At 31.3% G+C, this 13,536-nt stretch overlaps 1 protein-coding gene across 2 annotated transcripts in view; it reads right to left on the reverse strand.

The window, feature by feature from the left end:
- Positions 1-8,963, reverse strand: part of LOC134257342 (multiple C2 and transmembrane domain-containing protein 1-like) — a 53,023-nt gene extending 44,060 nt beyond the window's left edge. The window contains exons 1-2 of one of the 2 annotated variants that reach the window (XM_062739990.1): positions 8,917-8,963; positions 6,941-7,018 (exon numbers count right to left, since the gene is read on the reverse strand). In XM_062739990.1, coding sequence (XP_062595974.1) covers positions 6,941-7,018; positions 8,917-8,935 — 97 coding nt within the window. In that variant the 5' untranslated portion in view covers positions 8,936-8,963. Of the gene's footprint in view, positions 1-29; positions 193-6,940; positions 7,019-8,916 lie in introns of those variants that run through there. The other variant, XM_062739995.1, reaches the window with a different exon arrangement.
- Between the last annotated feature and the right edge of the window lie 4,573 nt (positions 8,964-13,536).

A 13,536-nucleotide genomic window follows, 5' to 3' on the forward strand; every position in this document is an offset into this window, starting at 1 on the left:
TGAAAATATTCCATCAACAGTCATCTTACCTATGCATCCACAAAGTACTGTTGACATTTTGCAGTATCTACCAGTCAATAAATGTCCTTAGATACTTGCAGGAATGTTATGACATGAAAATGCCATCACTGCATGTTTAACTGACATTTTAACACACTGTTTTCAAAATTTCTTTCAAATTCTTTTATACTGAACTGGAGAGTATTGCGATATTTGCACAGAACAGCAACCCTCATAAAACTTCAAACACATAGATAACCACTACATACTGGTCCATGGTAAAAGTTGAATTGAAAGGTGAAGTGAAGAGTAAAATAAAATTTTATTGAAGATGAAGGATCCAAATAAAATATTTGCACTTTTTCCTATAGCACACTGATCCAATGAATTATAGAACAAATCCCATCTCCTGACCACTTATCCAATGAACAACAGGTATAGCTAGATGCCTATGGGAAAAAAATTCACATTTTTACTCTTCTTGCTCATAATATCCTACTTCCTCCATTCTGAACATTATGACCCTATATTTTCCATTCAAAAGTTCAGGACACTACTTAAAACCAAGATCCATCCTAAATATTACGTAAAAAAAGAAATAAAAACAATCTGGCCTTCTGTTTCACCATCATTTGCATATAGCGGTTTTAAGAAGCGTTCCCCTGGCAAAGGTATAAAATCCATAACGGACCTTTATCGGTGATTAAATGTAATTTCTCTCATTATATCTGTATTAATCTGTCTATAGAAAATGCCAGAAGTGTTCCGAGAATTACCAAACTCCAGCAAATCTAGGTCTTAATTACAGACAATAATTTTCAGAGACGGATGAAAAAGTGGTGGCCTTTCTCTTAAGCGTAATCACTTGACCCACATAATATTCATACTTTGTCAAATGAAAAGTTCAAACGCTATTGATCATCTGATAACGACCTGCAGAAAACGCTAGGAAATTTCTTAAATACGTGACGGGAAGAAAAACTTGCAATCTTCCCTCTAACTTAGTGTTGCTATGCATTAGCTTTTATCAATACATCTTAGAAACTGCCCATTTTCCTAAATTACTTTTTTTTTTATTTTGCAGAAATGCTTATGAAGTCTACTTCAAAAGAATGGCTCTTTGTCAGGCTTGCTGTTAATAAAATTTCTCATTTGTTAAATTGAACCTATTAAATGGTAAATATTGATTTTATTACCACTAATTGATATTGATGCAAATAAGGAATGAATTTATAATTTATAAACGTATCACATTATTCTACTATTTATTCCTGTATTAATAAGCATGGACATCTCTTCTCTTTTAATGTGCTGCAAATTGAATAATTTAGATACATGTACATGATGCATGTACTTTCTGAATTTGTTTTAAAAATTCACAATTCAATGGACCAAATATGGGCATCCTTTTCAAGGTTCAGGCATCCATAATAAACAATTTTGATACTTTAATGTTCTCCACTTTCCATATCATTCAAGAAGACATAAGCACATACTCTTACAAGCTAGTACCTAAAGTACTCTATATTCAATGAAGCTATGGATTAAACATCAATGTTCCTAAATTAGGCAGCTGGTAAACTGCATTGCATTTAAATTGTACATGTAACATCTAAATATTAGTAACTGAACTCTTGACCTTCAGTAAGACTAAATTTGAAGTTTCAATCTCAACTTCTTCAAAATTCACAACAGAAATTTAGTGGATGAGAAATGAGTAAATATAATGTAAGGAAAAGTAGACAGAAAATGTTTTTTGTTGCAAATGATGATTAAGGTGGAATATCCTTTTGCTAAGGGAGATTACTGTAACAGAGAACTGACCCTCTGCATGAAGAGATAACTCTGTAATGGAGAAATTAAAGGGATATAATTCTGCGATATTACCTTCTGATAACTCTGAAATGGAAGAATGACCCACTGATCTGATTATATAGAGACAACTCTGGATCTTCTGCTAAGAGAGATAACTCTGAAATGGGAGGACTGACCCTTTTCTAAGGGAGATAATCTGAAATGGGAGGACTGTCCATCTGCTAAGAGAGATAACTCTGAAATGGGAAGACTGACCATCTCTTAAGGGAAGTAATCTTACAATGGAAGATTTCCCTCTGATTAGGAAGAAACTTCTTCAATTGAGAAATTACAAAATCTTCCTCTTTCAGATTGATTTGACTCAAGTTTTCCTGCATTAAATTTTCATTTTAATTTCCATTTTCAGATCAAAAATTGTTATCATTATAAAGGAAAAAACAAAAATAAAATATCCCTTGATATTGCAAAATCTGCAAACAATCACATAAAGAGATAAAGGCAGTGTTGTATGCTCATAAAACTGAACAGATGAATGACCAAGCAAATCTTCTTGACATAAAATCTTAAGATAAGGTTGATATCACAGGCTACAGCAAAACAGCTTCAATATTAAAAAGATCAAGGTATATATCCCAAAGAAACTAGAAAACTGACCAGTCAGCAAGGGCCCCGCCATGGGGTGGAATTATAAGGATGCAGCTTATGGAATGATTAAAAAATATAAAGAAATAAGCAACAGCAACTGTATTCTTAAAATTTTCAACATAATTCCTGAATATCCAAAAACTGTAAATAATACTTGTATATTTACATTAGGCACTGGCAGTAAAGAACAACCTAACATTGAATGTATATATAAACAATAATGAAGTTTGTGTTTGTGTTATATAAAATGCCAGTCTTCAATGAATGCAAATACATGTATCATGAAGGCTTGACTTTAACTTCAAAACAAACAGCAGTTGCAGAAAAAGTTTTTCATTAATCTTAAAATGACGGATAAAGATAGGCCTACTAAATTTTCTTCAGCAGGCTAGATAATTAATCCTGAGGGATTAATTGTACCTCTCTCATCATTTTCTTCTAAAGTTACAATAAGAACTTTTTCAGTGTTAATATTAGAATGGCTTATATAATCCAACTACCTTAAAAATTAATATTATTCTTGAATTTACATAAAGGGAAAAAAGTAAATATAAAAGATATGTCTTCTTTAATCTATTTCTTGTTTTTAGAATTCAATGAAATCATAACTCATTGTGTAGGTATTTTAACCAAAATAAAGTATAAACATTTAGATCTAAATCCACATTTCAGAGTGTTCATAGCATTCCAAATTGACTGAACTTCAAAACAAACTTCATTTGCAGACAGAGGTGGTAATTAATCTCAATGTGACAGATAAAGATAATGCTTTGGATTTTCTTCAGGAGGAAAGCTAATTAATCCCAAGGGACTCATTGCAGCATTCAGTTTACAATGGAAACATCTTCAGCAGTTATCTCTCTTTGCCAAAGCATTCTTATATAAAGTTAAGGAATATACCCCACCACCCCAGCTCCAAACCAAGGGACATAGAGAAACAAACTTAGCATCAAAATATGTCTTTCTGCCTATTGAACTACCATACCAAATTTGATCTTAATTGGGCAACCATAAAAAAAGTTATTAAGAAAAAACAGGAAATTTGTGGACAAAGACAGACGGACAGACGGACAGACAGAGTTTTTAGGGCACCCGCAAATCCTTGCCCAGTTCATTATGAAAGAGAAAAAAAGTGCAAGATTTATTTCTACTGGCACACAATTCTAGGTGACCTTTATGACAGGATTACAGTAACATATGAGCATTGTCAAACAAAAGGCAATACATTTGGATGATGAGCTTGTTCAAATCTTCCTTTTTTATGAGATTATCAAAATGATTGCTTGTCAGTCGTTCACATTACTCCTCTTCCAATTTCATTAAACCTACATTACAGAGAATATTTTTTTTTACTACTGACAACAAGCTTGGAGATCTGTCTTTTTTCCTGCAAACATTATCATCAATACAGATGACTTTTATCTCTCTCTCCATGTTGTCTCTCACAAATCTGGAGAACTTTTTTTACTTGCAGTTCTGTAGGAATTTTCTTTATTATGTTCAATATCATATAAAAGCAAAACTGAGAAACTTGCCTGAAAGTTTGCGGTAACCCTAATGTCCAGACTGGATCAACAAAAAAATACTTGTGTGAATTACCTAAAATGAAAAAGAAATTAAACTCCTTGTTTGTAAAGGGTTGCTAAAATGAGATGAATTCAAATTGCAACCCCAAAAATTAATTGAACAATTTTTTTTTTTAACCTAGTGGGTTTCGGGGAAGATCACGCTCAATTCATAATTAAATTTTGTAATAATTAAGTAACTATTTAAAAGATTATTTTAAATATACAGGAATAAAATATATTTAATACCTTTGCACAAAATAAATGCCTTTAGTATAAACAATGCCTGAATAAGGCCTATTTATGATCAATTAATACACCCTTTTCTATATTCCATAAAATATCCATAACAATGCCAAAAAAATAAATTAACACAGACAAAGAGGAACAAAATCAATTCTGCAAAAAATCTATACTTGCTGTTAAATGACACTTTTGCTTTTTTCCTTGGAAATGAATTGACCATTTTTTTTTTCATCTGAAATAGCTATATAGTGCAGCAAACAAGTAATGTGCCCGCGGAATGATTGGGAAGATTGATTCTACAAGTTAAACACCAGTTTTAACACATTATACCCTGAAATTAGATTACCTAGGTTACAATGTTCCACCTGTTATAACTGATCAATGGAATGTGTAAATTTTCCTATAATGTATGTCATATTAAAAGATAATAAAGGCAAGTCAACTTAGGTATATTAACCAAATGGAGATTCTTAAATCAATACACTGCTTGATATTCACACTTAAAGGTTTAAAAAGTACATAGCTTATAAACTAGGGATAATTTGCAAAGTTTTGCCAATTTCTTTAAAAACAAATAAATATGGAAATTTTCTTTTCGGAACGGGTACGGCAAAATTCTGTTGTTCATTTCAGGATACAAAATTTTTTTTATCAAGAAAAAAGGGAGACTTTTTGATTGTCAGTTGGGTGGGCAGAGTGAAAGGGGATAATAGTCCCACAATGTAGTCATTTAAAGAAAACATCAATCTGCACAAACGAGTTCATTCCTCAATGGAATTATGCAGAGGTTAGTAAAAATAGATTTATATAGCAACTGCCATTAGCAGCTACTTTGAATCTCTCAAGCAAGCTTACTAGAAGTTATCACAAAGGAAAGACAATTGATTTGTTATTTACTCAGTATCTAACATTTACTATGTGTTTGCAAGCTCCCTAAACAGCTAAATGTTTTATTGTGTATTCTATCTGTCTGTACACCCCCACTCCCTTGAAAAAAGTATTAATAATTTTTATCAAGGAGCAATTACTACTTATACCTTAATGATATATGGGCTGAAATACCATTCTCACAGTTGAGCAAGACAAACCTTGCATGAAATATTTTAATTGATCATCAATATCAAGTCGGAGGCAGCTGTTACACTAAGTGACAGAGTTCGCTAGATCTATGTGTCAGCGGTGAGGACTCAGCACGGAAATAACGCACTGAAATAATAGCTAAACAAAATAATGTAAAAACACACAGAATCTACAAAAGGAATCATTTTTTTTCTGCAATGCATCGAATATTTGACTTCTTGTCACATTATTGCAGCAAAGTTTCCTCTACTCCTTTTTAAAACTTTTTTTTGGGGGGGGGGGGAGGAAGAGAAGTTGGCCAATTTGTTTGTTGTTGTTTTTTTTTTAAATATAAGTGTAAAACAGAAAGAGTTAAATATAGACATTTCAAACTGAATCATTTTTTAATAGAATTATAAAATTTCAACCTGTCAAAAGAAAAATAAATACGCTCACTGGTCCCTTTTATCTCATTCATCATGTTCATCTGTCAGTCTGTTCCTCTTTCAAACAAACTTTAAACTTGGTCATAACTTCTGAATGAGAAGAGACAGGGTCTTCATATTTCGCATGTACATAATCAGTATGATTTCTGTCTCAGTGACCTTCACCTTGAAGTTTGACCTACTTTTCAAAAATTTAAACATTATTTCATGTATTTAATTTGGTCAAATCTTTTCATAGAGAAAAAATATGGCTTTCATAATACAGTGGAGCCTCATTTATCCTGACACTTGGTTCCCAGTCAATTTGTCCGGATATGTGAAGCGTCTGGATATCTGAATTACTTGTTAAACAACACAAAATAACGTTAAAAAATTCCGTCCCGATGAAAAATCGTCCGGATACTGAAGCATACGGATATCTGGCGTCTGGATATTTGAAGGTCCACTGTAAATGTATATCTTACTTGTGACAAGGCCTTTCCAAATATGCTATGATTTTTTTTATCCTGTGACCTTGACTTTGAAGTTTGACATACTTTTCAAAAATGTGTCTTTCCTTAAAACATTTGATTAAGAGGTTTTTCATATTTGAAATGTGCATTACCTGTAACAAGATACTTCCTATTATGCTATTTTATTTACCTCTTGACCTTGACCTTCATGTCTGTCCTAATTTTCAAAAAAAAATTTAGTTTTGTGATTACTTTTGAATGACAGATGTAAGGGCATTGTATGCCATATATAATAGCATCACATCCACTTATTAAAAGACATCGAAAGCAGAGGACCACAATTCGTTGAGTTTGCCTGTCTGATTTTAAAGTCAAGATGGTCCTTAAGACTTATATGGGTTTGAGGAATTTTTCCCAGACTTCATGCCCTAACCCCATGATTTTCATGGCATTCAAACATGTGTGCAAGGAGGGAATCTAGAACTTCTTCTCCTTTTTAAAGTTACCTGCTAATTAAATCTTACGGACAACACAAAGATAAGACACCTTTTTTTGCAGGACAACTTGAATGAAAAAACACCTTTTTTTGTAGGACAACTTGAATGAAAATGAATATTAAAAAAATATGAATTTTTTAAAATGTCAACTTTTCAATTAATAAATGCTGCGTACACATAATGGCGCATATATAATCATGCACTAGCAGCATTACGATACATGTAGTCTTCATGACTCTTTCTTGAAAAACTGTTTTGAAATCTCTTTAAACTCCATTTTTTCTTCTCTTTTTCTAAAATATCAAAAAGGAGGATTGAAACTGGAAATCAAGATTATTTCCTGCAATGTATACATCAAGTGAATATCTTTTATTAAAAATTCTATCACCTTATCTAACGCACACGAAATAAACTGGTGTCAGGAGTGCAGCATGCTCTTTAAAAACAAATATTGATATTTATAAATTAACATATTAAAAAACTTTTCTTTCATTTCTTTTGTTTTTAGGGACATCTCTTTTATTTCCTAACGATTTACAAAATCAATCTCGATTGTGTTGCGCAATATTACGTGTTCGTCAACATACCGATAAACATGCTTGAATACACATTTTATAGAGTGTGATAAATCTGATGGTAAGACTGATGATGTGGACGAAAACCGGGTTTTTGATAAAACAAAAACGAGAAAATTTAACATGAATTCGATTGGCCTTCGAAGAAAGTTTTAGGTCAAAATGTTGTGTTTTTTTGATTATCACCATTTTAAAGATGACTAAAATGGGAGACAAAAATTTTGGCGATTGAAATTAAATTGCAGTGTACAATTATTTATTTTCTGACACTTGTGAATTTTTAACTTTGCAATAATAAATCACGATTATTGAAAAATAATTTGACAATTTCAAATAAGTAAAGTCGGGAAAAACCTTTTATTTGAAATTCAGATAATGACATATAATTGAAATATAATCATTTGCATATTTATACTAGGAAATGTCCCAAAATTAAAAAGAAATGACCGATGATTGGCGCGTGTGACCGATTTTGAAATGTCACATTAATTTACTGACTTTAATATATTGCAATATCTTCATAAATGAAAATTTTTACTCCCTAGCTTATCCTAATCACATTTTGGGACAACAAAAACGATAAGACATTTCCTTTTTGTTATTGGAAAACTTGTATATGAAAGTGAATGCCCATGAAAAAAAAAATATGTATTTTTTAACTAGAACATGATCAACTTTTCAATTAATATTTTCTTTATGTCTAGTACACACTTTAATGAATTAATAAATGTTTCAAACATTTAAGGACTTTAATCAAGCCTATGTAGCTGGTACATGTGAATTATTTTGTAGACTCTTTAACCCTGGTATGAAAAACTGTTTTGAAATCTTTTACATATGCAATGCCATTTTTTTTTCTTTGAATTAAAATATGACATGAAAATAAACTGTGTATTTTAAAAACTGGAAATCAAAATTATTTCCTGAACACATTGTATACATCAAGTGAATATTTTTTATTAAAAATTTTTTCCCTTATCTGTAGCCAGTAGGGGAAAAAACATTAACTGATATATAATTTGTCCCGGGCAAAGTCCCCCACCCCACCCTCTTTAAAAATAAATATTGACATATTTATAAATTAACATGAATTAAAAAACATTTTCAAATTCACAAACATTTCTTTTGTTTTTAGGGACATCTCTTTTATTTCCTAACGATTTACAAAACAAAACATTTTGATTGTGTTCAGCGAAGGCAAAACATATACTTATAAACTATGTCTGTAAATTTCATCGTAATTATCAAAAACCCGGCTCTCGAAATTACACACGCTTGAATACACATTTTATATAATGGTACATAATTTTGAAATGTTTCATCATACAACAAAATTGTTACAAACAACATGAAACTAACAAATAACTGGATATTCTGTCTACTTATTCTGCTGATACACCATCCTCGACTCAAAACTCAAAAATCTAAAATATTGACATAACCCCGTCTTACCTTCTTCTGCATGTTTTTTACACGTGCGCAAAGTTTTCATAACATGCGCATTAAATATATGGTCTTGACACAGTTGAGGAAACATATACTGTATGATGTATTTAGCATACTATATATTTACACTGAAAAAGTTAGCTTACAATATATTTAATTTTATTGTTTACCTTTACCGCTTCGGTCCATGTTTTCATTTTTCAATTACTCCATGAGCATGCGCAGATAAAATAATTATGGAGACGATAACGACCTGACGACCCGTATTGTTTGATTCAATAATAGCCCCAGGGGACCGTTTTCTTGACAACGATATAAAAAGCATTGGGTGTAAATAAACCAAACTAAATGCAAACTAAAATAAAACCACAAAACAAAATTATAATGAACATTTGATCTTTATTTTTTGTTTTGAATGAAATAGAAACTCTAAAACTGTAAAATATGAGAAATTAATATGGGGTTTTTCTCTGGATTTCATGTACGATTTTGAGTCATTTACTAATTTAAATTCGCACAAAAATAATTTTGCAGACATTTTTATTAAAGTTTTTTTTTTTTAGCTTGTAGACATTTCATATTTTCAACATTTTTAAGTGAAATTAATTGAAATCATACCATACACACAAGAAGTATATATTAGATTTTAAAAGTAAAAACATTTTACACCTGAATAACATGATTCTGATATCGTTCAATGGCTTAACACCTGTTTGATGTCATCTCTTAATTAAAGCTATCATGTTTATACTTAACAATTTAATTTTTTTTATTGAATTCAAGTGAAATATATGGAGATGACGAACAGTAACCGTATTCAAGCTCAAAAGTCCTGTAAACAATACAAAATAGGAGCAGAGCAAACACGGACCTCCAAAAAACCAGAGGTGTGATCAGGTTCCATGGAGGAGTGAGCATCCCCTGCCGACTGGTCACACTCGTCGTTTCTGATCCTTAATTGCTTATGATCGGGAAATAACGGAAAATCTCATTCTGTCGTCACTAAAATTCAGTGTGTGAATAATGGACTAACAATAGAATTATAGTATAAAAAACGCCATGGCAGTCAATATATGAACCAATGTTAAATTGTATTTGATGACAAGGTAAATGTATCGACCAAAGAACATACGAAATAATGGCTTTAAACGAGACTGCTGATATTTTTGTTTCATCAACTTGTTTGTCAATAATTTATTATTACTGCGTTTTAGAACTTGTTTATACGTAGAGCATGCTCTTGCGTATACTAGTATTGAATCAAAAGAGATATAAATTCTGTATGCAGGTGATGAAGCTATATTGCTGAACAAGTAAGGCCGGGAAGTTGACGATTGAAAAGTTAAAGTCATCACGTTTATCATAGATATTACACAGATATTAGGAAAGAAAACCTTCAACAAACCTGATATGCTTTCTTTGATTTTTTTATTGTATGTATGTTAATTGTTGTATTCATGACTATATGCCAAAGTATGATGGTGTTGTCAATAAAATGAATTGAATTATCATAGAGTTTGGTCGCGCTACATTACCATCAACGTCGTTTTCAAGTATAAAATATTCAAATATGAAACAGATATTTGTCAGACTCTGTGCAATCTCAAGCTTACCGGGATATATTGTATCGACATATGATAAGAATGGAAAGAACCATTAATTGTTATTATTGACAATACGTCGTCGATCTCTAAATGTCGAATTGAAGACCACAGCAAGTGTTTTCTTCTCTTCAAGTATAAGATTTTGGACAAATTCTGCTTCATATGAATACAAAAATAGGTCTGCTAATAACGGGGCGCAACTGGTACCCACTGGAATTCCAACAGATTACTGGAAGACATTGTCTCCAAATACCACACAGATAATTTTTCAATCAGAAACTCAAGCATTTGATTGAAGAAAGAAATATAACCAGTGTTCCATGATTGAAATAAGTAAGGGACAAAATAATTGATTTTATTTTTGTAATTATACTACCGGTATTAAATGATTACATGTTTTGTATAAAATGTCCTTTTCAGCAATTACGTTGTATATATATGTACTAATGGCAGAATCTTCATGTACATATAGGCCTATCAAGATCGTGTTAATCTGAAGAGTAAATATGAACTTTTCTAAATAATTCTCATCTTTAGTCCTCGAGATGTTTTCCTTTCCTAAAAAAAATCAAAATAGATACAAGTGACCTCAAATAGAAGACCTTAAAAATGATAAATACTCGATGTTATTTTAGTACTCATTTACATATCAATTTATGTTTTAAAGTTTTTTTTCTGGAGGAAAAAAGGAAAGAAAGTTAGCAAGCTCATATAGTCTTTAGATATACACATTGCTGTACAATGCTTCACATAATGAATAGCAATGTTTTGTATACAATATACTACCCCTTCTCTTCTTTTATATATAAGTTTTTTTTTTAATCAATACCATTCAAGACAAAAATCAGTATTTCTGTGAAAATGTATACATGTATATAAGGTATGTCGTCCTCATTATATGTAAATGGACATCTACACGGCACGTCTTTATAACTAATACCAGTACGTAGTTCCCTATACCGGTGAAACCAGACTATAGGTTTCCTCCTTGTCTTCTGTCCGTCTGCCCCACTTGGTTTTCCCGCACTTTCCATGCCCCCGTAATCGAAGATTCGGCGTATACATGTAGTTTTCGACCTCTCCGTCTGTCTAGCTGTTTGTCCGCAAAAATGTTAACTTTTGATTGGTAAGAGCTATGGCTTTCATATTTTACAAGTGTATTCCTTGCGACAAGACCTTTCTTTGGGTACCAACAAATTTGATCATGGAGTATGACAGTTTCACCCACTTTTGCCAAAAAAATAATAATAGTAAAAACTTTATATTCTTGATATTGGTCATAACTTTTTAGCAGTTCATGAGTTGGTGCTAAGGCTTTCAAAAGATGTACAATATATTATTATTAGAACGCTTTTCCATGGCTATAAATATTCTTGATTTTTTTACCCTGACCCAAGAGTTTGACCTATTTAAAAATACTTACTAACCTTGGAGATAATTTCTGAACATTTAGTACCAGCTTTCATATTGCACAGTTATATTTCTTGAGACTAGATCTTCCCTTAGGTACCAAGAATTTGACCTTGACCTACTTTGAAAAACTTTAACTTATCTATAACTTTTGAACAGTTTGAGCTAGGACTTTAATATTACACAATAGTATTTGTGACAACAAGGCTTTCCCTTTCCCTCGGTATCTTTAATTTGACCCTTTGACCTTCTTAACAATAAAATTTCAAGAAATTCTGTGCAGCAGTTTAAGATGAGTTGCGATGACAAACTGAACATTTCTTCCAAGTTAAAAGGGACATAACTCTAGAATTCAAATCAAATAATTTGCTTATCTGGACTGAATGCCCATTTCAAAACATTAATGTACCTTCCTAGAGTAAAAAAGTGCTCTTTTGCCATAATTCAACACAGCAAGTTGAAGTACTTGGTACATTTTCAATACTAAAAGAAACTTGTTTTCAAGTAACTTTTCGCATTTGTCAATATAAGTGCAATCTCACAACCATTCATTTGATTTTTTTACCAAGTATTAAAAAAAAAGATACAGAAGTCATGAAAATTGCAATTTAATACGAATTCATTACATGGTGTACAATTTCCTATCTTACAAACTTAAGTAAATTTTCATTGAAGGCAAAGTCACCAAATGATCATGAAATCCTATACAATTCTCTTCATATAAATTTATTTAACAAATATATAAAATAAACAAAGGCATTGAAGAGCAAAATCCCACAAAACAATACACAAAATAAATGAACCCTCAAAGTTGTCAAGAAAAAAAAAAGGTTTTTTTCCTTTCAATTCTTTCTAACAATAAACAGTAGATTTGACCAATATGACACAACGAGGATTAATGACGAAAAAACATGATAAAATGAAATTTGAAAAAAGAGGAAATGTTTTGCATAAATCAATAAAACCTTGCACCACTAAGGCCCTAAAAATCAAATTTTTGAAATGGTTACAAGGGAGCTTGCAGGTATATTGTGTTCAAAAGTTAATAGTTTCAAAACGTAAGCAAAAAATTGTTAAAACGAAATAATACACAAAAAAAATAAAATCATCTTAAACCGTCTTAGAAAATTCAAAATATAATCAAAACATGTTTCAAAATTTATCACATAATCAGTACAAACATTATGGGTAATGTGAATTAGCACGGGATAAAAAACAATTCACTAGCACAGTTGTAAATGAAGATTTCATTCAAGTTTAAATTGGCACCTGCATATACTTTTTACACGATATCCTTAATCTCTCTTCTTAAATTCTTGACAAGTATGCATTTGCATGACAAATAACTCCTTGGCACATCAAAAAACATACTTTACAGTTTAATCTGAGCAAAATCTTTGGTTATTAATTTTTAATCTTCACCAATATACCTGTGAGCTCCCCCAAAAATATTTCTAAAAATTTCTATTTACAAAAACCTTTACAATGCTATTTGAAAAGTCCTTTCATAAAAATAAAGTATTAAAACAATACCTTTTTCTAAACAAATTAAATTTCATTTTTAAGTACTGTATTCATGTTGTCTGCAAAAATTCTTGTTAGTACATGAAATGCTTAAAATAAAAATCCTCCCCCACCCCCTCAACCCTCACCCTGACATGAAATCTACAGAAATCTCACTCAGAGGTTATACATGTGAAAGGCTTTCGTGTTCACTCAAGTCATCCAGAGTTATATCAAATTCCCGAGGCCCAGTCCGAGGTGAATCTTATTTTT

This window comes from Saccostrea cucullata, unplaced genomic scaffold (genome assembly GCF_032062105.1).
Source record: "Saccostrea cucullata isolate Sc308-1 unplaced genomic scaffold, CSIRO_AGI_Scuc_v1 ctg4190, whole genome shotgun sequence".
NCBI lineage: Eukaryota > Metazoa > Mollusca > Bivalvia > Ostreida > Ostreidae > Saccostrea > Saccostrea cuccullata.